The 23,418-nt window shown below is 40.7% G+C and overlaps 1 protein-coding gene across 5 annotated transcripts in view; it reads right to left on the reverse strand.

The window, feature by feature from the left end:
* PTPRK (protein tyrosine phosphatase receptor type K) overlaps window positions 1-23,418 on the reverse strand; it is a 434,312-nt gene that overhangs the window by 88,206 nt on the left and 322,688 nt on the right. For all 5 annotated transcript variants that reach the window (XM_032215027.1, XM_032215025.1, XM_032215026.1 and 2 more), the window contains exons 9-12: window positions 22,879-22,988; window positions 19,762-19,963; window positions 15,207-15,312; window positions 1,854-2,127 (exon numbers count right to left, since the gene is read on the reverse strand). In XM_032215027.1, coding sequence (XP_032070918.1) covers window positions 1,854-2,127; window positions 15,207-15,312; window positions 19,762-19,963; window positions 22,879-22,988 — 692 coding nt within the window. The remainder of the gene's footprint in view (window positions 1-1,853; window positions 2,128-15,206; window positions 15,313-19,761; window positions 19,964-22,878; window positions 22,989-23,418) is intronic.

The raw sequence follows: 23,418 nt of genomic DNA on the forward strand, positions 1-23,418 counted from the left end.
TGAACCCAGCCTTTATATTATTAGGCATCTTTCCACACACATGTATGCTTCTATATTGACATTAATATGGTCTCCAAAATTTTATATTGTCTTCTGTTTTTCATCTGCTGATCTTCCTCTCAATTGAACTTACTAGTTAATTTGATCTTGTCGCTTTCTCTCTATGTGAGAATACATCACAAATTTTATGGTCATTAATTTAAGCACATACTAGCTTCAGGAAAATCCTCCAGCTTCACCCAGCCCATTGTAGGCTGGTTTTAAAAATGATGCCATTTTCCCATCTTGCCACAATATTCAGCTAATTTTTATAATTACAACATTAGGCAAGAATTCATTCTAGGGGTTTGATGGTAAAATCACTGAAGCTGAAACATCTATATTATTAATTGCAGCCAAAATGCAAATGGCAGGGTAGGAAAATCCGTCTTTCTAAAGCAGATTAATTATTTCAAAGTCTACCAATTTAACAGCAAATCCTCCCTTGTTCCCCCTCATCTTTTCCCAACCATCTGCTACTGGGACATCATAAGAAGGCAACCAAGGTTTTATACAAGGCCATACTTAATTTGGAAATTGCAGTCCTAAATATCTCGGCTACTATCCCAAATGGTGTTTCTCCCTTTTCTTGTCTCATATTTGGGTTTATAAGAGAAAATGATTCAATGGCATCAGCATGAGGGTTATCATGTCATGTTGCTTTTCACACCTACAACTGCCAACAGTACTGAACTTCCTGTTGCTTTGTTCTCTATTGATATACATACTGAAATAGAAGCACTACTCTGTGGCACCAAAATTTCAAACAGTGAGGAAATTGCAGTAGGAACCTCTGGTCATACCTTCAACACCTGCACAGCAGTCAAGTAATTTTCAACTTGTACATTGAGTTTTTGTACAAACAAGGAGTACACCTAGATCATATTTCAAATAAATGGCTTTTAAAAATATACTCTTTTTATTTGAAGTATGGGATGAAGACTATGAAAACTTGGTCATTTCGTACGAGCCTGCCAAGCAACCTAGGTTTTCTTTTTCCAAAACCAATTTAATATTTTGAACTATGAAAGAGAGATGAAGGGAATTATTTCTTTTGAAAATGGAAAATGATAATATGGCTAAACTAATTTTACTGAAACCACTACTCTAAATATTTGGGACAGAGTATTTTCCATTAAAAATGTTGTATGTGGAATTTGTGGATTACAGAAACTTTTTTTGTTTTAGGAAAAAAAACAGATTAAGGACTAAGACCTGAGAATAAAAAATTCACACTAATTGAAATTATAATTATACAGTATGAGATATCCTGCTTCTGCTGACAGTTTTAAGATACTACTAAGGTAAAAGAGATTGTCAATTTAAATTGTTCCCCTCCTTCCTTGGAGAGAGAGACATACACACATGATATTCTTTCAGACACTAGAATATCTCGGACTATATCAAAATATGAAACCAAATGTTCAAATTGGATATTTTTTATTTTTTTCTTTAAATGTTTTATAGATCTTTGGTCATACTGAAACTTTTCTTACATTGTTGTTAGTACTCCATTTTCAAGGAAAGTAGCATACAATTTTTAACCCATAACAAATATTCTTGTTATTCAACAATAACTTTTAATGTCAAGTTGTTTACCACACATGGCAGGTAAGAAACAAGAAAAAGAGTCAAAATTCCCATGCTGTTGTTGAGATCTCTCTCTTGATCATGGTCTTAGTCTTACAGTATTGGAAAAACAAATGATTTAGAGTCAGACTGTAGTTGTGATTGATCAAAATTGAATGAATGAATGCGTGGATGAACCAATGAACAATCAAACAAACAAACAAGGAAAACCTGTATGCACTTACCTTTTCAACACTGCTCATGGCTTGAAAATAGATATTATACCCTTTCCGAGGCACCAAAGGTGGGTTCCAGAAGCCTTGGTAAGTTCTATTGTCACCAACTGTGAAAGCTGCTGCTTCTGGAAGATTGCCAGGAGGCAATTCTGCAGCAAAATAATAGGGCGAGCCATTGTTCAGGGAATTTTGATATGTGACAGGAATCTGGTAGCAATCCATTGCGCCGGTTTCTCGTTTGGTCCGATGAGGATGTAGCTCTTCAACAACAATCTGATAGGCGCTGTTCAAGATCAAGAGAGGAAGAATGCTAGAATGAGTGAGTACATGACTATATAGCCATTGTGCAGCATGTTTGGTTTAAAAAGCTACAGAAAAGAGATAATAAGATTGGAAATGCAGAACACTGTGACTATGATTTGGCCATGCTGGTTGAGGCAGATCAATAGCAATAGCAATAGCAGTAGACTTATATACCGCTTCATAGGGCTTTCAGCCCTCTCTAAGCGGTTTACAGAGAATCAGCATATTGCCCCCAACAATCTGGGTCCTCATTTTACCCACCTCGGAAGGATGGAAGGCTGAGTCAACCCTGAGCCGGTGAGATTTGAACCGCTGAACTGCTGATCTAGCAGTAGCCTGCAGTGCTGCATTTAACCACTGCGCCACCTTGGCTCTACATGTGGACTTTGCACCCATTCAGAACTGATCTGTATTCATAAAATTGCCTGGTCAGTGGAGGGTAAATACTGAAGCAAAGTGTGTATATGTGTGTGTGTATGTATATAAATCCATATAATCATTGTGCTCCCAAGAACCTTTCATAATTACTCCGCTATTATGGATGCTAACAAATCTCTATGAAGACCAACCTAGAGCTTAGAAGAACAAGCAAAAAAAAAAAAAGTTATCTAGGCCAACTTGTGTAGATGACTCACAACAACATCTAGAAAAGTAACATCTAAAAGTAGAGTTACTAACTGACTTGGTCAATGGCATAGAACCAAGTTCCCAAACCTTTCTGTCTATGAGGCCTGGTAGGGGGGGGGAGGATGGTTCCACACAAATAGTGGAAAAGTGCACGCATACATGCAGCTCCATTTGTATAAATGGCATGCACACCCATTACTTGTACAAATGGAGTGCACATGCACATGTTATCCTGCTACTCACGCAAGAGGGGATGTGTGTGCGCACGCTCACCCACCATTTCCACAGCCTGGTTCAGAACGGCTCAAGGCCCGGTAGTGGGCCATGACCTGGGAGTTGGGGACATGGAGAGATTAGAGTACTTATTTTTATCCCATAATCAACCATAAGTCAAAAGAAACACAGTGGAGATTGATGGCCATTAGATTCCTGGAAGGAGAAGACATCTAAGCAGAATAGAACTGGAGTAAAACCAGTATTTTTGTTATAATTCTGCTAAGTTATGGCAGTCTGTTGACCCTGTGGTGGGAATTCTTGCCTCTCTCCTTTTTTCAGCTCTCTCCATCCATCACAATCTCCTCAACCAAAAGCCTCAGTACCCTGTGCCTAGCACCTGATTGTCAATTTTACAAGATACTTTTTAAGGCAGGGGGATCAGCAATTTTAAACCCAGAAAATTTTCCTTCCCATTAACCACCCAGATTTCTGCCTAAATAAACACATTATCATATCAATAAAATGAAATAAAAATAGAGAAGTGAGGATGCACTAGCAATTTATTTTATTTCCTGTCTGTGGAGTGGCAGCAAGAGTTAGGGTTATTTTTGTTTCTTCAGGACTGGCACAAGTTATAAAGATGGTACATGGACTGCATGATTTTTTTTACATTCTTTTGTTGCTAGCAGGAGAGTAGGTACCACCTGGCCTACAGTGATTCCTGCCTATTCTCAGCATTTCAAGGTCAGCAAAACTGAAGGCGATTGCCACAGAACGATTGGTGAATGGAAATATCTTGAGAATACCAAGAGTTAACAGCTCAACATATCTGGTGAGCACAGGATTGGGCTTCAAGGAAACCCTTTCAACTTTAAAGGCTTTGGCATTTGAGCAGTCCAAGACTAGATTTCACATTACACAGAGTAATTTGTAATAGATTAAGCATTCTGCTTGATAATTTGCAGCATTATCAAGTTAGTGTTTGCCTTTGAAATGATAATACGGAGAGCTTGGTTTCAAGGCTCAACAGGGCAGCTCTAAGCCATGCCTGAAGCACCAAATTGCACTTGTCATGTTATTCCAAGACAAAGCATGTTGACAGGCATCTCTACCTTTTGACCTTGATATGACATCTTGACTCACAACTATGCAGATCTAAAATATAAACGACATCTTGTAATACAAGCACAGATGGAGAGAAATCTGTCTACTCTCTCCAAATAGCCGGCTCCTTTCCCTATAGTTGTCACTGACAAATTGTTGGAGCAGATGGCATTCAGCCTATTTAATATTGCAATAAAGAAATACACCAATATTTATTTATTTATTTATTTAAGCTATTGGTAAACTTGCCAGTAGCTTCCTCTAAAAGACAGCACTTGGTCATTTCTAAGAAAATGCCCATTTCAGTAGCAATCATAATTATAATTCTTTTTCATGCAGAAGAAAGAGGCAATGCAAATGAAATGGTACAACCAGTTGAAATGCAGCATTCTGATCTTTTGACAATGTCATCATTCATGAAGCTGAATTTAAAACTCTCATTTTAAAAATCAGAATAATAATGTAAATTATTTCAGGATCTTTCTCCAAGCCATCTGACAAAATAAAATATGATAAAGTAAAAAGTGTCACTTCAAAAAGTAGGATATTTAGCCCAGGATACTGTATATATACCATCAGAAGGACCGATAATCTGAACTGGTTCAGATACTTGATACTTCGTTGCCTTGAATTAACCAATTTCATTGTATTTATTTTGTACAATGGCAATAAAGACTCTACTATACGTGATCAGAAGTTCTATATTCTGTTCTCCTAAATCATTTGCTACATGCAAATACTGTATAAGACTGTTCATTCCTTAAACATGGGTAGAAGAAAAGCCCTTCTGTGGTGGAATGGGAAACTCTTCTGCCCCACATTTATTATCTTTGGTCACTTCAACCATATCAAGAACCATGGGTTAGGGTTAGGTACCAAAGCTCAGCTAGAATTCTCTCTCAGAACGTCAATGAGAAATAAATAAAAAAATAAAACTCATTTTATTTCAATGAGTGTCACTAGTTAAATGCTTTAATATCCTTGAGATTTTAACATTCTTGCTTATTGGCTATAACTCCAGCTTCTCTGGACGTCTCAGCAATTTGCATTCCCTCTTTATGAATTTGGAATCTCTTTAGCACTTGAGTGCATCCAAACTGGAGCAACTCAAGAAATCGTCAGAGTCCTATTTCTTCTCTGAACTATTTTTGGGGAGATTATTTTAATACATGGCTTGTAATTTCAACAGTGCTATAGGAGTGATTTCTCCAATAGTCATTGTTCTAACAAGAGGCTGTTTAAAGTGGAGGGGAAAGTTGTACATTTTTTTCCTATTTTTTTAATAAAAATTTACAAATAAAGCTTGTTACATTGTTTTGGCTCTTACAGGATACGGGGTGGTTTTCTCCAGTACACTCAAGGTTACACTACAGTTATGGGAGGGAACATAATAGATTTTAATTTATTTTCATAATTCCTGTATTCCTTCATTTGTCAGATAAGGCTGTGGATTTGTTTATGTTCTACCATTTGATGTTAAGAAGGGGGAATTATTTCCTACTGAGGTAGGCTGTGGCAACAAAAATACTACAAAGCCACTGTGCCAAGGCCAAAATAAGTACAGCTCAAAGAATTTCTGGGAAAACATGGTAGAAACTCCTCATCTTTCATCCTATGAGTCCATCTCTGACCATTATAATCAGAAAGTCAGGCAAACTATGTTTTTCTTTTTCCCTTCATTAGCTATAGTTCAACTATCCAGACTTTGTTTTTAATCAAAATTTCAAGCTAGTTTCCAAATCTTGTTATGTTATTAGTCCTATGTTCTCACAGGACTGCCTCCAAAACATTGGGTTTCTGATTGATGGGGATACAGTCCTTCACAAGGCCTTGTTCAAGGTAACCTGGGATCACAAGATGGCCATTTTAATTGGTTTTTACCTTGGCTGCTGTTTATGCATTTTATTTTGTTGCTGCTTTTGTTCTGAACAGCCATTAGCTTCTCAGAGTCACTACCGATATGGGTAGCCATCTAAACTGCCTAAATAAATAAATATTTGGTGGCAGGGCTGTGTTACCATTTCCTGCTGAGGGAGAATTAAAAAAGAACAACACAAATGCACACACAGTTAGCGGAGTCTGTGTCTGAGGTAGAAAATCAAAGGACATTCTTCTAGCTTGCATTGCAATTCATGGAATAAAGAACAATAATTGTACCCACAACTCACTGGATATCAAATAACTGAGTTTTGACACATTTGTGAAAAATCCACCAAAGAAAACGTGAACGGTAGGCTGCAACTGAGTCAAAACTGACTAGATAACAGTTAAATATGACTCCCTAGAATCCCTATATAAATTAGCAGGTCATAATGTGGATGATTCCATATCTGCAATATGGAAATAATAAAAACTATAGTAGAGTATCCATTTTCTCAGTTACATTCCTATCTACAGTATTTGACTATTAATAGCAAATTACCTCACAGGCTAAGGCCATGCTATGTCTCAAAAGAATGTCAAGTAATCAATTAAAATGCTCTTAATCGAGATTGGATGTGATTATAGTTATAACTATGACCTTTCAGGGTTAATGAGCCAGAAGCAAATCTACAGTACTTCAAGATTAAATTCATATACTGTATTGTTTATTTTGTTTGGGTGAAATCTACTCAAGTAGCAAAAAGCAAGGTGAGTGTGATGCAGAACCGAAAAACAGCCTAGGCAAAAGGTGATAAACAAAGTGGAAAAGTTTATTCTATGAATATGTTCAGATGCCTTTCAGTGAAAAGATGTAAAATTGTCTGCATTTTGAGAATCTAGAATCCAAGTTTAAAAGATTCACCTAAACAGCTGGACTACTCCGTTGGGAGTCTTATTTTTCTGAGCAGCCAACACAACTCAACCAACCAACAGGGCTTTTGCTCTCCAAAATACCAAGTGATCAGTAAACTTGTCAATGTCTTGTTAATGTATGCTGATTGGTGTATAAAGCCAAGTATCAGGGGGGGGATAGACTTGATAAGATTTGATTTAAGTTTTAGACTTTGATAACCTTCTGGGAACAAGAGTGAAACTGTGAAAGAGAGGTGGGTTCCGTTTAAAATGGCACTAGACTGCTGATAACAGCAACCTCAGGAAGGTGCCAGAGCAACCTTCAAGCTATTTTTCAAAGCACCTGAAGGTCAGGCAGGAAATAATGAATGGAAACTGAACAAGGAGAGATTCAACCTGAAAATAAGGAGAAATTTTCTGACAGTGAGAACAATCAACCAATGGAACAGCTTTCCTTAGAAGACCCTCACTTGTGCAAGGAATGGAAGATTGCTGCTCGAGTGGAATGCCCAAGCCTTGCGAAGAGAGAAATACAGAATTGTGAGGGACGGAGCTTTAGTAGGGAGAAGTCCCTCGTTGAGGCTATCCATCAGGCAGGCCGAGGGAGCATTTGGGCTGAGAAGGGGGTCGCTTTAGCGGCCCCTAGATGCTTTAAATGCTCCTGAAACTCTTCCACCCCCATGCTGGCTTGCGACGAGAATGGTGGTGCTTTGAGATTGGCATTTCAAATTGACAGCGGAGGCAGTGACAGTGCTGGGACGGCGCTGGGGCGCTGGGACGGCAAGCTCCTAGACTCTGAAGGGAGGAGTCCCCTGTGTAAGACTATCCTATCCATCAGGCAGGCCCGGGGAGCGTTTGAGCAGTAGGAGGTCGCGTAGGCGGCCCTGACGACAAACGCTCCTGAAACTTTTCCACCTCCATGCTTGCTTGCAATGATGATGGTGTTGTTCTGAGATTGGCGGCGGCGACGGCGCTGGGGCGGCGTGCGGCTCCCGACCTTGATACTGGAGGGGGACGTCGAAGCGAATGCCAGTTTGAAGTTCCATCTGCGTTAGGCATTGAATGCGAGATTGAATCCTTCTGTGAATCTTCTGTGAATGGTAGCGGCGGGGGCGATGGCGCTTGAGTGGCATGTTTAGAAAGACATGAGCTTTTGATCTGAGCCTATTGAACTGTATTGGGGCCCCGAGGAGGAGCGGTGAGTGGATTAACTGTTAATCATGTCTGCCAGGATTGGGCGGCTGGCCTGTGCTGTTGCTGTTGCAACAGCCTCTCCAGGCCTCCCCCCCTCCTCCCTCTCTTTCTACTCATTATCCGCCATCTGCTGCTCCTTAAGAAGACTTTTTACGACTGCACCCCAGGGCGGGTTGGCCATCATCGTGAGGTGGGGGGGATGAGACTGCAATCTGACCGTCGATTCCAACAGGCGTCCACCCCCCCTACAACCACTCCAGCCATTTTCAGACTCTGGACTGTTGGACCTTTTGCCCCCGCCCCCCCCCTTTCCCTCCATCTCCGGACTTACAAGAGGGAGACGGGCTGTGGAACTCTCCCTCCCTTTCTTTCTACTATCATTGGTTTTTCCGACCGCAATTTTTTTTGCACTATCCCACTTGAATGGTACCCCTATCAAGGTCTATGCAATTTTTTGTATGGGGAGTGTATGGTGTGATTGTTGGACGAATGAACCCACCTAATTTTAATTATTTTATTACTATGCTATTGTATTTTTATATGTTTTAAATGGATTGTGGGGTATGTATGTGAGTGTGACTGGGAGTGCATCTAAGAGGATTGAGGGCACGACCTGGTGCCTCCCCCACTGAGTGCTCAAGCAGAAGTGGTAGAGGGGCCCTAGAATGAGTGATAGATGTGACCTCTCGGCTAGAGCGTGGGCCGTGGGAGGGACCCTCTGGGATGGGGGCAGGCCGGAGCAATCCGGTCATGTTAGGGAGGGGCAGGTACAATGGGGGCTACAGGGCTAGCCATTACCGGGGAAGGAGGGCTTGCTACGTCACAGCGATCCCTCGTTCCGGCCCTGTAAGCTCAACTCTAGGGCCAGATGGCAGGAGAAGCCAGGGCCCTGGTCTCAGGTTGCTGTTGCTAAATGCCAGGTCTATGATCCAGAAAGCTCCCCTCGTCCGGGACTTAATACTTAACAAGGGGGCAGACCTGGCATGTATTACTGAGACCTGGTTGGGCCATGAGGGAGGAGTCCCCCTCTCTGAAATGTGCCCAGAAGGGTTTCAGGTGCTCCATCAACCACGACACCAGATAAAGGAGTGGGGGAGTGGCAATTATTATCCGGAAATCTTTAGTACCTCGCAGGAACCCTGCTCTGGAGATTGTTGGGTGTGAGTCCCTTTTCTTGAAGTTGGACCTAGGGGTTCAAGTGGGCGTGTTGTTGACGTACCTACCTCCTAGCTGCGTCACAACAGCCCTGCCTGCACTCCTGGAGTCAGTAGCCAGGCTGGCGAATGCTCTGATGGGGCCCAGGAATTCATAGCTTCCATGATAGCCATGGACTTGACCCAAGTAATCCAGGGTCCGGCTCATAGAGCGGGACACACGCTTGACCTAGTGTTTCTCTCAGGGCAGTGGAGACGTGATCTCGAGTTAAGGTCAATAGACATCTCGCCCTTGTCATGGTCGGATCACTACCTGTTGAGGCTTGATTTTTGGAAGCTACTCCCCCACAGCAAGGAGGTGTAACCGATTAGGTGGTTCTGTCCCAGACACCTGATGGACCCGTTGGGATTTCAGAAGGAGCTTGGGGAGATACCTGACTCTCTTGCCCACAATCCGGCAGAGTCCCTGGTCGCCGCCTGGAACACAGCGGTGACTGGGGCCCTGGATCGGATTGTGCCTATGCAGCCTCTCTGCAGCAGTGGATCCAGGAGAGCTCCTTGGTTTACTGAGGAACTCCAGGAGATGAAGCGCCAAAAGAGACACCCAGAGCGACGCTGGAGGGCTAGTAATTCCGAATCCGACCGAACACTGCTAAGAGCATTTATTAGGACTTATCTCGTGGCGATATGGGCGGCAAAATTTGCGCATTTTTCCGCTCTTATTGAATCCGCAGAATCGCGCCCAGCCGCCCTGTTTAGGATAACCCGTTCCCTCCTGAATGGGGGGGAAATGGGTGATACCTTGCAGGGTTGAGCTGAGGAGTTTGCTCAGTTTCTGTCGGACAAAATCGCTCAGATTCGGACAGACCTGGACTCCATTTGGACAGAACCAGCCGAGTTGCCAAGGGAGGGTCTTGCTCAGATTTTCTGGAATGAGTTCCCGCTTGTCACCCCTGATGAAGGGGACAAGGCCATGGGAGCAATGAGTGCCTCCACCTGTTTACTGGATCCGTGTCCCTCCTGACTGGTCTCAACCAGCAGGGAGGTGACACGAGGCTGGCTCCAGAGAATTACGAACGCCTGCTTGATGGAGGGATCCTTTCCATGTCCTCTTAAGGAGGCGGTGGTGAGACCCCTCCTCAAGAAGCCTTCTCTGGACCCAGATGTTTTTAAAAACTATCGTCCAGTCTCCAACCTCCCTTTTTTAGGGAAGGTGGTTGAGAAGGTGGTGGCCCTCCAACTCCGACGGACCTTGGATGAAGCAGATTATCTAGACCCTTTTCAGTCTGGTTACAGGCCTGGTTACTCCACTGAAACCGCTTTGGTCGCACTGACCGATGAGCTCTAGCGGGCCAGGGACAGAGGCCATTCCTCTGTCCTTATGCTCCTTGACCTCTCAGCGGCCTTTGATACCATCGACCATGGTATCCTTCTGCGGCGGCTGGAAGAGGTGGGAGTGGGAGGCACCATTTTGCGGTGGTTCTCCTCTTACCTCTCCGACAGGTCGCAGTCGGTGTTGGTCGGAAGACAGAGGTCGACTCCTAGGCCCCTCAATTCTGGGGTGCCACAGGAATCTGTCCTGTCCCCACTCCTATTTAACATCTACATGAAGCCACTGGACGAGATCATCCGCCGGCACAGGATTAAATACCACCAGTATGCAGACGATACTCAGCTGTATCTGTCCGCCCCGTGCCAACTCAGTGAAGCGGTGGAAGTGATGTGCCAGTGCCAGGAAGCTGTTAGGGTCTGGATGGGAGTGAACAAACTCGCACTCAATCCTGACAAGACCGAATGGCTGTGGATGTTGCCCCCTAAGGACAGTCCATCTAGTCCGTCCTTAATCCTGGGGGGGAGAAAACTTGCACCCCTCAGAGAGGGTTCGCAATTTGGGGGTCCTCCTGGACCCGCAGCTGACCTTAGAACACCATCTGTCGGCTGTGACCAGGGCGGCCTTTGCCCAGGTTCGCCTGGTACACCAGTTGCGACCCTATTTGGACCGGGAGGCACTTCAGACAGTCACTCATGCCCTCATCATCTCAAGACTGGATTACTGTAACACGCTCTACTTGGGGCTGCCCCTGAAAAGTGTTTGGAGACTGCAACTAGTCCAGAATACAGCCGCGCGAGCGATACTGGGTGTGCCAAGTTATACCCACGTCACACCTATCCTCCGTGAGCTGCACTGGCTGCCCATTGGTCTCTGAACACGAATCAAGGTGCTGGTTATTACCTTTAAAGCCCTACATGGCCTAGGACCTGAGTACCTACGAGACCGTCTCCTGCCACATACCTCCCTTAGACCAATAAGATCACACAGAATGGGCCTTCTCTGGGTGCCTTCAGCAGGACAATGCCGGCTGGCGGCGCCTAGGAGTAGGGCCTTCTTTGTTGCCTCTCCGGCCATATGGAATGAGCTGCCCCCAGAGATCCGGGCCATCCCCACTCTCATTGCCTTTCGCAAAGCCATTAAAACCTGGCTTTTCCAGCAGGCCTTCTGATTGGTGTTTGTTGCGTTCTTTTTTAACTTTGTGTGTCCTATTGTTTTTAAGTTCTTTTAATTTCTTTTTATTCTGTAAGCCGCCCAGAATCCTTCGGGATTGGGCGGCATAGAAACCTAATAAATTCAATTCAATTCAAATTCAATTCAAGTAGTGGGAGCTTCATCACTGGAAGCTTTCAAGAAGAGACTGGACTGCCATATGTCAAAAATGATGTATGTATAGTCTGCTGGGTGGGGTTGGACTAGATGACCTATAAGGTCCCTTCCAACTCTGTTAATCTGTATCTGTAACTGATCCCTGGGGAAGCAGACTAGTGATGGGCAACACAGTGTTATGAAAAGGGTACCATAGACATTTCAGGATTTAGGGTCTATTATAAATGATATGTGTTGGAAATGGGTTAATGGATGGCCAATGTTGGAAATGGGTTAATGGATGGCCGTAGAAATCAGAGGATAGAAAGATGCTGACAAGGCCAGGAAAAGGTTTGCATTACTGGCAATTGAAAAAGGACATGAAGTATATTTCTTTGGCAGGCTAAAGTCTCCAAGCCAAGCAAGGGAATTAGAATGTTTGGTTATGAATAAGCAAAAGCACAGATATAGTGAATAGAAGTCTGGAGGAATGGAAAGAATCTGGGAGATATGAACATTCCGTACCATAAGGAAGGAAAGGATGCATTAGGAAAGATGTTGCTTTTTACACCAAAAGTATAAATACCATATTTTTTGGAGTATAAGACATACCAGAGTATAAAAGGGACCAAGATTTTGAAGAGGCAATTTTTTTAAAAAAAAGTTTTTGCACTCTGCAGAACTCCCCAAAATGGCCCTTTTTTGTGAAAATGAGCCCATCCCCCCCAAAAAAAACCATGCATAGCTTTTAGGAGGCTTGTAGAGTGCTCCTGGGGGGTGTCCCCCCCCCCAAAATGAGCAAAAAATGGCCTGTTTTGGGCAAAAAAAAATGGCATGCATAGCTTTTAGGAGGCTTATAGAATGCTCCTGGAGGCTGGGGTGTGTGGCAAAATTGAGCAAAAACGGTTCATTTTTCGCTCATTTCTGCCATCCCAAGCCCCCAGGAGCACTCTGGAAACCTCCTAAAGTCTATGTACGGCATTTTTGGGAAGGGGGCATTTTTTTCCTGGAGGCAAAAAAATGCTGTATTCAGTGTATAAGATGAACCCAGATTTTCAGCCTCTTTTTTGAGGGAAAAGGGTGTGTCTTATACTCTGAAAAATACGGTAATAATAATAATAAAAATGGAAGTCTGTTTTTTTCTACAGAATCATTGTAGAAGGCATTATATAGCCACGATTATAAATCAGGTCCAGAAATATGCTAGAGACCCTCTGATCAGAACTCTGAAGATGATCTTGAATTATTGAAAGATGTTTGAGTCTAGCAATAGAGAAGCTGGTGCAGGGATGGGAGATGGCAATGGCATTCATATAATGTCAGTATATTCACACTTAGGCTATAAAAAGACATCACATTTATTAAATAAACTAATTAAATGTAGTCTTCGAGTTATGACCACAATTGAGCCCAAAATTTCTGTTGCTAAGTAAGACATTTGTTAAGTGAGTTTTGCTCCATTTTACGACCTTTCCTGCCATGGTTGTTAAGTGAATCATTGCATTTGTTAATTTAGTAACAAGGTTGTTATGTGAATCAGACTTCCCCATTCACTTTGTTCATCAGAAGTTTGAAAAAGGTAATCATATGATATCGAGTTACTGCAACCGTCATAAATATGAGTCAGTTGCCAAATATCTAAATTTTGATCACCTGACCATGGAGATCTGCAAAAGTTGTACATGTGAAAAATGGTTGTAAGTCACTTTTTTCAGTGCTGCTGTAACTTCGAACTCTTGTAAGTTGAGGACTACCTGTATTGTGTGTTCAAATAAACTACATTTAAATAGTTTAAGTAACTTAAATTAGGATAATGAGTCTTTCAACTGACTAGAGAAGCTGAAACCTTGGATTTAATTCTAAATGGGGACTGTCATCTGATCTCTAACACAAATGTGTTGTGAAGCCAAAAGGAAGAACTGACCATAATGCTATTCCAATAGAAGAGAATGTATCTAGCTCAGAATTAAACTGCTGGGTTCATGCTGCACTCTGAGCTTGGTTGTTTTCTTGTCGATGTTTCATTACCATGTTAGGTAATATTATCAGTGTGAGAGAATATCAGGTTCACTGGCTGTATATATAATAGCTTGTCCTGTCAGTCTTCCAGTTTGGAAGCACCATGTCTTCAGATTCTAGTTAGAGAGAAACAATGAATATGTGTTCAATTCCCGCTTGGGAGTATCCCAGAGTCATTTGTTTGGTTATTGTGAGAAAAGAAGTGATGGGTCTTGTCCTGATCCAGTAGAACTATTCTCATGTTTTTATGTTAATTTAGACAATATCAGACAATATAAAAGAAGATGGTAACTTTGAACCTGAGCGTGGATCAATAAAATCTATAGAATATCCGTAATATTTCCTGATATATTTATTTATAAATCTGAAGACACTTCTTAACAGAAAGGTAAATCATTTGTTCCTGTGTGTCTGTATCTGTGCACATCCACATATATCTCATTTTTGAATAAATATTTATTCTTTACTGGCTGAGCTGAGGATTTCCAGCTTGTTAAGAAATAGCTTTATATTTTATTGTAAACACTGATTCATCCAGTCTTTCTTTGTATTTCAGATCTGCTGTTTGGCTTACAGCTTCAGGAGGCCATAAAAAACTACAGATCATGATATAACACTTGGCAGGCAAGACACGATTCTGCCATGATTAGAGCTGTGACTACCGCAGCATGTTGCATCTTAAGAAATGATTGACAGAACCTGCAATTTTGAATTGGATTATCAAACATCTGCTTCAAGGGCCATGTGCAGGGAGCAGGTAAGAAAGACAATGGCACATTTATACAGGACAGGCTGACTTTTACAGTGCATAATTTCTATCTAAATCAAAAATCAAAATGATGGAAATCTATCTAAATTATATAGTCTCATGCAACTCAATATTGTGCCTGTTGCCACTGAAGTAAGGTCTGCTATATTGTAACAAAGCCTTTTTAAAATCACATAAACACTAAAAGAGTTAACGAAGTGCAAAACAGTTACATCACAGATCATTTTTCATTGAATTAAGATGTTTTGATAAAGGGATAAGTTGTGCAATCTTTTGGTAGGACTTTAAAAAAAAATGCATTAAGGTCTTAGCTGTAGGGATGGCATCCCCAAACAGCAAAGCAAAGCAAAATAAAACATGGAAACCAACTTAAAAGTGGAAATATCGCATCCCATTGCATGATGTCATGCTAATATCTCCTTGTCTGCTCTACTCTCTGGTTGTCAAATGTGTGTCTGCACCTGTATGTGTGACCACACAACTCTCTAAAGGTTGCCAGCTGCTGATTCAACCCCCCTCCCCATTTTTTTACATGAGGATTTTCATGTATTTTTCGTTTTTACCTGATAGGCGCTCCTTTGGCTTGTGCTGGTCTCAGGAGTACAGTTATGGTTGTGGCTGTTTCATTGAGAAAAGCATCAATACCTTCATAATCTGGTAATGTGGGAGCTGAATAAAAAAAGGGATATCGTAGTTAAAAAATATGCAGCTATTATGGCAGCTTTTCACAGAAAAAATGTACTTGATTATAATTTTGTAAACTGGTAAATCATAATTGCAAATCCTAGTAATGTATAGTATGAGGTTTAAGTTAAAATACATATTTAGTCATGACATTGAAAAACTGTACTACTGATTAGAATTTTCAAATTTTCTAAGCTTATTAAATGTACAAATATTGATATTTCTTTGAATTATCAAAGAAACTAAGAACTATTATGGAATCACTGGATTTCTTTTATGATGCTTCATACAATCAGGATTTCCTGTGGTCCACCCAAAGATACAACACTCCCCGCTATCCACATTTTTTCCATTCTATTTTTCAATCAGGGCAATACAATTAAAATTTCAGTAGCTATAATTTAAAACTAACTTTGAATCTGGTCAGGTCAGAGAAGAGCACTAATAGTTCATATCAGACAAAAGAACTAATAATGCCTTACAGCAATATAATTAATCACTGAAACTGCACTCTTGACCTCTTCATCCTTGTGAAATAATAGCATCATCTAGATTTATATCATAGAACTTATAAAAATTGGCATGAATACTATACCAATCTCTCACTTTTGTTTTACACCCTTCTATCCCATGAGGTGTGGTAGCTACAATGCTGGGCTTGTCAACCAGAAGGTTGGCAGTACCACGGAATGCACTTCCATTACTTGTTCCAGCTCCTGCTAACCTAGCAGTTTGAAAGATGTAAATGCAAGTAGATAAATAGGTACCACTTTAGTAGGAAAGTAACAGTACTCTGTGTACCTTAGTGTATTGTCATGCTGGCCACATGACCACAGAAGGCTCTTTGGACAATGCTGGTTTCCTCATGTAGGAAACAGACATGAGCACCATCCCCTAAGATCAAATATTACTGGCAGGGGAAACTTTTAGCCTTATAGTCTATCCAAATTTTATGTAGGGTTATTTTGAGCTGAGCAAGAAAACTACAATGAAATGTGGTTGTTTGGAAAATAGGATTCATGAAAACTGTAGCAGAATGTGGTGTATTTTGGAGAAGCATCTAATTCATTTGGGTTACATATGAAGATAAAGTAGACCATTCAGGAGCCATTCAAATCTTCAACCACTCAACAGAAATTATTACTACTTTCTAGGCCTTGCCATGAATTGTGACAATAGCACAGTAAGTTGTCAACAGTCTTAACATGACTGAAAATCTTACTACAATCTCAAGAGGATTTTCTAAACTATATCCATTCTTTAAAAACAATCTGTTCCCCAGACTATATGCCCTGAACATCACCTTAGCTCTATTCTATTTAGAGATTTTTTTGTACTAAAAAGGGAGGGGGTAGGAACTACTTGTGATAATGTAGACTTAAATGTGGTTATACATTGTCAGTGTTGAGAAATACTGAATTAGTGGTCCCAGAGAATGCTTGTAATTTTAAAAGCCTTGGTTTGTAATGTAAAGTAGTTTAAAAAATGAAATGAGTTTTTCTCTTTCTCTATCTCTTGCTAGGTAACTTTAAAGAAAAAGTAATGATTTCTCCTGAGAACAGTTTAAATCAATCTGAATTAATTGATAACTAATATGTTGAAGATTTTAATGGAAATGAAGTTACTCGGAGCAAACTGTCCTCATGACAGAGTATCTTATGCAGAGATATTTTATGCGTTTTAATATTTCTTATGGTTCTAGATAAGATCATTCATTTAAGTTGTATATGATAGAAAACCTGTCTCAGCTCTTTTGTTTTCATTCACCAGAGGGAACCAGCCCAATATTGGTTCAGTTTCGCCGAACCACCATTCAAGCTGCTAATTTATTATTGTCAAGACAAACTCAGTCTTTGATAGGGAACAATAAGAAAAGCAGGAGACTTTCCCAGGGAGTCACAGAACACAAACTGTTTGATTGAGAACATTTGACAGCAAGAAAAAAAAACCTATTTTGTATCCAGCTGCGTCTTGATATCTGGATGTTGATATGAAGAAGTTCTCTAATCTAGAAACCAGAGTATTCTTCTAAGAGAAGATCAGTTTGTAGTAAATTAGCAGAATTAAAACCTTTAAAAAAATAATTTCATGTTCTTCCATGGGTCTGTATTTTAAAGATATGGACAAATTAAACCGATAGCTCTAAATCTGCTACAGGCAGTAGAAGAACATGCCCAAATGTGCACCACTGTGCAGGGCTACCAGAAAGGCATAGGTGAGTTGTGAGGGAGAGAGGTGGGGCATAGTTGCAGTGCCCCTGTAGTTGTAAGTGCTTGCTTGGCCTGGTAGGGTGACTAAGCTTCCTGGTGTATGGTAGCTCTGGGTCGTATTGCTGGACCAGGCTGAGTCAGCTAAACCTTCCAGGAGTGGCTACAGGTTTGCACCTGCATTTCATTGCAGCCTCCCTCAACTTATGCACAGCCTGTGTCATACACACACCCTGGCACTTCTGGGTGGCTGCCCTGTGCTCTTACCTGGGACACCTCTGTTTAATGACCCAGTATTCTTGGTTATTGAAGGCAACTGGGAATGCTGGGATTGTGGTCACTAAGCAATGCGGTCTCACATTACAACTACATCATTTCGAGACAGAAATTCTGTTCCCAATTGTAGTTGTAAATCAAGGACCACCGGTCTCCCATGTTCATTTTGCTCTATCCTGGTACTCACTTCTGGTCACTCTAGGTAACACCAAAGAAGAGGCCCAGAATCCACCACTAAACTAATAATAAGCGGTAAGACCATCGGTTATTTGTAGTAATTTTGTATATAGAAAGTCCTTGTGGATTAGAGACTTAAGATGGGTCCTTGTGGCTGGACCCATTGCAGTGTCTCTGCAATCACGTGACCCAAATGGGCACATGTTTGCCATTTTCAACTTTCACTGCCTGCTTCTAACAAGCAAAGTTAATGGGAAAGGCTGCAAATGTCAATCATGTGTTCTGACCCAGCCTTCACTAGTAGTGATGGCATTTACTCATGAGTAAAACAACCACCTTTTTATAACATGGCAGTAACAATCTTTTATTCATAGGGATAAACAAAAAATGAAACATAATTAGTCCCAACAAACCTGGGTTTATCGAAGAAATCTGAATTGTTTGCTGTATGCTAGAAACGAACAGTTGTCTGTGACAACCGGCCACTCTAAAATTTATTTATTTCCCCCTCTTATTTATTTCCCAGCCAGGGAGGGCCTGGCTATCATCTGCATCTCCCTCTCCCTGAGTGCCGGCTTACTGCTTTCCTTTGCTCTCCTCTCTTTTCCTCTCTGTGCATATGCACATCTGGGATGGGCTCCATCTATTCCTCCCTGTCATTCAGCTCAGGCCCTGAAGACAGCTGCCTCTCTACCTGGGGGAAGATCGAAGGCCCTGCCTCTGCCTCTGATGCTGCTTCCTTATCAGAGCCTTCCAAAAGCTCTCCCTCCACCTCCTTTTCGTCTGAATCTGCAGCTATCTCTGCTGGCAGCCAATGGGCCAAAACATCATGTGACCATAGGATGCTGCGAATGGCATAGGATTTGCCTAATAACAACCTATTGGACTGCTGCTACTGCCATCATAAGTTGCATCATGTGATATCTCACTTTATGACAGTGTTGCTAGTGAGAAGGGTGCTGGTACCAATTACCAGAAGACTACCTGTACATGCAAGTTTATTTTATTTGTTTGCAAAGATTTCTAGCAGACTGCACATATTTTGTAATATGTGTTTTCTTTTACGTTGTACGTCACCCTGAGTCCTTGGGAGAAGGGCGGCATATAAATCCAATAAACCTCAACCTCAACTGCAGCATAGTAAATAAAATGATTAAAATAATGCGTCTTCCAAAAATCGAAGAACTTTCAGTTCCACTTATGTATAACAAGGTTTTTTGAATATTTTAATGATTATTTTATTGATACTAAAAAATTAATATAATAATAATTTAATCACTATTTTAATGAACTGGTGAATTCGGGAGATTTTTGTTTTGTTCTGTTTTTTAATCTTTCTATGCCGCCCAGAGTCACTTTCATCAGATGGGGGCCACCTAAATTAGTTAAAAACTAAGCAAACCAGGATAGTTTTGGGAGTTTAGCACCAATTCCCACAATTCCTTCAATGTAAAAAACCCTGGGCTGCATTCTAATATATAACGTAGCAAAAATAAGTACATGTAACTGCATAGTAGATTTTGGACAACCATTTGCAAAATTTCATGATAGTCTTGATAATTCACTATGAATCTTAAAACAAGTCTATACCTTCACTGATTTAAATATGCGCATCCATAAATACACATAGTCATCTTTCTTGGTGCCTATTTATAATTACCACTTACTATATCATGTCTTCCATGTATTCCTTGTATGGAAATGGCGTTGGTTTCAACTGAAGAAAGGAGATTTAATATGATAAATTTAATAACTTTTCCATGTTTTCCCTTACCTGAAATATTGGTAGTTACATTGATGGCTGTAGCTGGTCCAAAACCTTTGACAGTGCTCGCCCTTATATAAAACTGATAGGTAGTCCCAGGATGTAGATAGGGAAAAACATGGTGTGTACTGTTCCATAATTTTGACACAGTTTGAGGGGGCCCAGCAACTGGAACTGCAGGATCAAAGGATCGTATGCTAGTGTAACTGACCTGTGGAAATTATGTCAGAGGTTTAGTGAAATTCCAACCCTGGTTAGTACTTTGCTATGAATTAGTTTCCATTTTTTTAAAAAAAAAAAAAACAATGTTTCATGTTAGTCTTTGAATTTTTCATTTTCTCTGAATTCCTGTAGTGAAATACAAGTATAATGTTACTGATCCTTATGACCAGTGGTGGGATTCAATTTTTTTTACTACCGGTTCTGTGAGCCTGGCTTGATGGGTATGGCATGGCTTGGTGGGTGTGGCAGGGGAAGGATACTGTAAAATCTCCATTCCCACCCCACTCCAGAGGAAGGTTACTGCAAAATCTCCATTTCCTCCCAAACAGCTGGGACTCAGGAGGAAGAGAATAGATGGGGGCAGGGCCAGTCAGAGGTGGCATTTACTGGTTCTCTAAACTACTCAAAATTTCTGCCACCGGTTCTCCAGAACTGCTTAGAACCTGCTGAATACCACCTCTGCTTACAACTACAAAATATGACTGGTGACTCACAAATTATGCAAACAACTGTAATTTGTACAATGCTAATCAGGTTTGTTTGTTTGTTTATTTTATAGCACATTACCACATTTTTTCTCCCGTTTTTTCTAATAAACCTACAGATACAGAAGTTGTGTGATGTTTGCTTATTCAAGTATTTATTCTGAATGTACAATGTATACACTGAACTCTTCCTTTAAGTATTTTTATTGAAGAACTAGCAATTAAAAGTACCCATTAAAACACAACAAAAACATTGGAATATATGATTGAAGCATTTAAGTGCCTCCAATAGATATTTAGTTTGTTTTAACGAGAAATGTGGTATTGACAAGGCTGCCTACTTTAAAAAAATGACAGATACATAATAAATTGAATGCCAAATTATTTTTCTCCTTCATTCCTCAAGGGCTCATTCATCAAATATATGATTTTTTCTTTAAAAAAATCAGTATTTGCATTTCAAGTTTCCAGGAGAGAAAACCTTGAAGTCTAGAAAATGTCTCAGATCTATTAATAATTCTCACATATATTATCTGTAGCCTTCATTGGATAGAGTTCCATTAAATCATGATTTTTGAACGCTATATATTAATGCTACCAGATCTAAATCAAAGTTGCATATTTAAATCCTAGATTTTATCATTTATTACAAGTATTGAAAAAAACAAGGCTTCATTATTATGCAATTTTAGCCTGTATTTTTCATTTTTTATTCTGAAAGTTTTATTCACTCTGTGACTGAAACAAAAGATCATTAGTAGCATATGCTAATTTAAGGATTAATTCACAGATTTATCATTGGGTGAGATGAATGGTATGTTGACAGTGATAATCTGCTCCTTAAATTGAAAAATGAACAATATTTATAGCCCTGATACTTTTATAAGCTTTAATATATTCATGTAAAGCAGGGCTGTCAAACTAAATTTCATTAAGGTCCACATCAGGGTTGTATTTGACCTTGGGAGGGCTGGGGGGTGGGTGGGATGTGGCCATGATGAACGTGGCCATGGTGGACATGGCCATGGTGGGCGTTTCACACAGGCTCAAGATGCATTTTCCCCATTTGCATACAAAACAGGTATTCCACACAAAGGGAGATTTACTTTCTGGCACAAGGTGTCAAACTCAAGGCCCATGGGCTGGATTGTGGCCCATTTTCGGTTTGCATAGTGCTGCAAGAGACCGTGGAGGTTGAAAATGGGTCATGGGGGGGGGGAGGGAGACACACATGCACCCTCATTGCACCTTATTTTGGCCAGCAGAGGAATCATGATCTGATCCTTTGATATTTCCAGGCCAGCCCCATGGGTAAGATCTAAGCCCCTCATAGGCTGGATACGGTCCATGGGCCTTGAGTTTGACACCCCTGATGTAGAGGCAAGAATAGATCATAACACTCTTCTTTGTGCTTCAACGTAACATAAGTTGAGTCACTTGACAATGAGATGGGTGGCATATAAATTTAATAAAGAGGTTTTCTGAACAGGAGAGACTGCCCATGTCCCTATATGAGTAGACATGCTCCCAAATGCTGTTTTTTATAAAAAACTTTTAACACCACGGAAATGGTTCTTGTCATATGTTGCTCAGCTGCAGGTTTTTCAGTGGGCAGTGGGATCAACCCAGTGGTGGGTTCCTCTTCCCGTTGCTACTGGTATGCTGCTCATGGGGCTGGACATCCTGCTGTGCACGCATGCACACGCATGCTTGTCGGAGGTCATGCAGGTGCCGCACACTGTGCGCACGTGTGCAATTGGCCAGTTGCATTAAAAAATAGAACGCAGGGAGGTGGCTGGGCCAAACTGGCCACCATACCAGTACACGGTCAGCTGCTCCCGATTACTACTGGTACGGCCGTAATGGGCCATACTGGCTGGAACCCACCGCTGGACAAACCCCAGAAGGCAGGGACCCTATGAAGTAACAGCTCACTTACCAGAAATAGACTGAAAAGAAGAGGCTACCATGGCCCCCTTTTTTCATTTCTACAATTTTACATTGTTTTTCTTATAACGGGATCAATTCAGAATATTTAGCGTGCTTTTGACCAGGGATATATTCCAAACCCACATGCATGATATAATAATGCATTCTGATTAAGTAGATGATCTACTGATCTATTAAGAACCTGATGATAGCAAAAGAAAAAAAAAGCCTTGGGGATCTCATAACCTATATCCAGAATCTAGATAAAAATGCCATCTGTGTTTTATTTTTTTTTTATTTTTTTTCCAAAAATAAACCCATGTGTTTTTGCCCAATTAAGCAAAAATGTCAATTCTTTTAACTCTTTTAAATTTTAACATTGTTTTTATGTTTTATATTATGTTTGTTTGTAAATGCTCACAGCCATTTAGGTGAGATGGCAAGGTAGAAATATGCTAAATGAAAAGAACTAAATAAATGTTATTATTACCTCATATTGGGTGATGATACCATTTGGGTCCATTGGTTCTTTCCAATTTAAGAAGATCTTGTCTTCAAAGGGAGTTCCTTTTAATGATTTTGTAGGTACGGGACCAGGCACTGCAAAAATAACATTAATAACATACAATATTATAATTCATTTGTTTACGTTCTGCATGCTCCTAATTTAATTAACCTCTGGCTGCTGAATACTACATTAAATATATTTGTGTATGTATGAGATGTTGTTACTGAAATAACAATAGCCAAGAAAATAAATAAATTTTAAATTATTCTGTATTTCAATTCTATAGGGCAGTTTAGGCTGAAAAATGTCCTGTGAACAGCCTAAAAATGAGCCAAAAAAACCAGCCAGAAAACAGGCATGTGAGCACCGGCCAACTGGTCTTCAGCTTTCCAGTGCTCTGGCGCTCGCACATGCATGCACATGTACATGTGTTCCAGTTTGGGCACTCGGTGCTGAAAAGGTTCACCATCACTGGGCATCTATTAAACAATTCACAATAGATAATCTCAGAAAAACTGTACA

The sequence above is a fragment of the Thamnophis elegans genome, chromosome 4, assembly GCF_009769535.1.
Source record: "Thamnophis elegans isolate rThaEle1 chromosome 4, rThaEle1.pri, whole genome shotgun sequence".
Classification (NCBI taxonomy): Eukaryota; Metazoa; Chordata; class Lepidosauria; order Squamata; family Colubridae; genus Thamnophis; species Thamnophis elegans.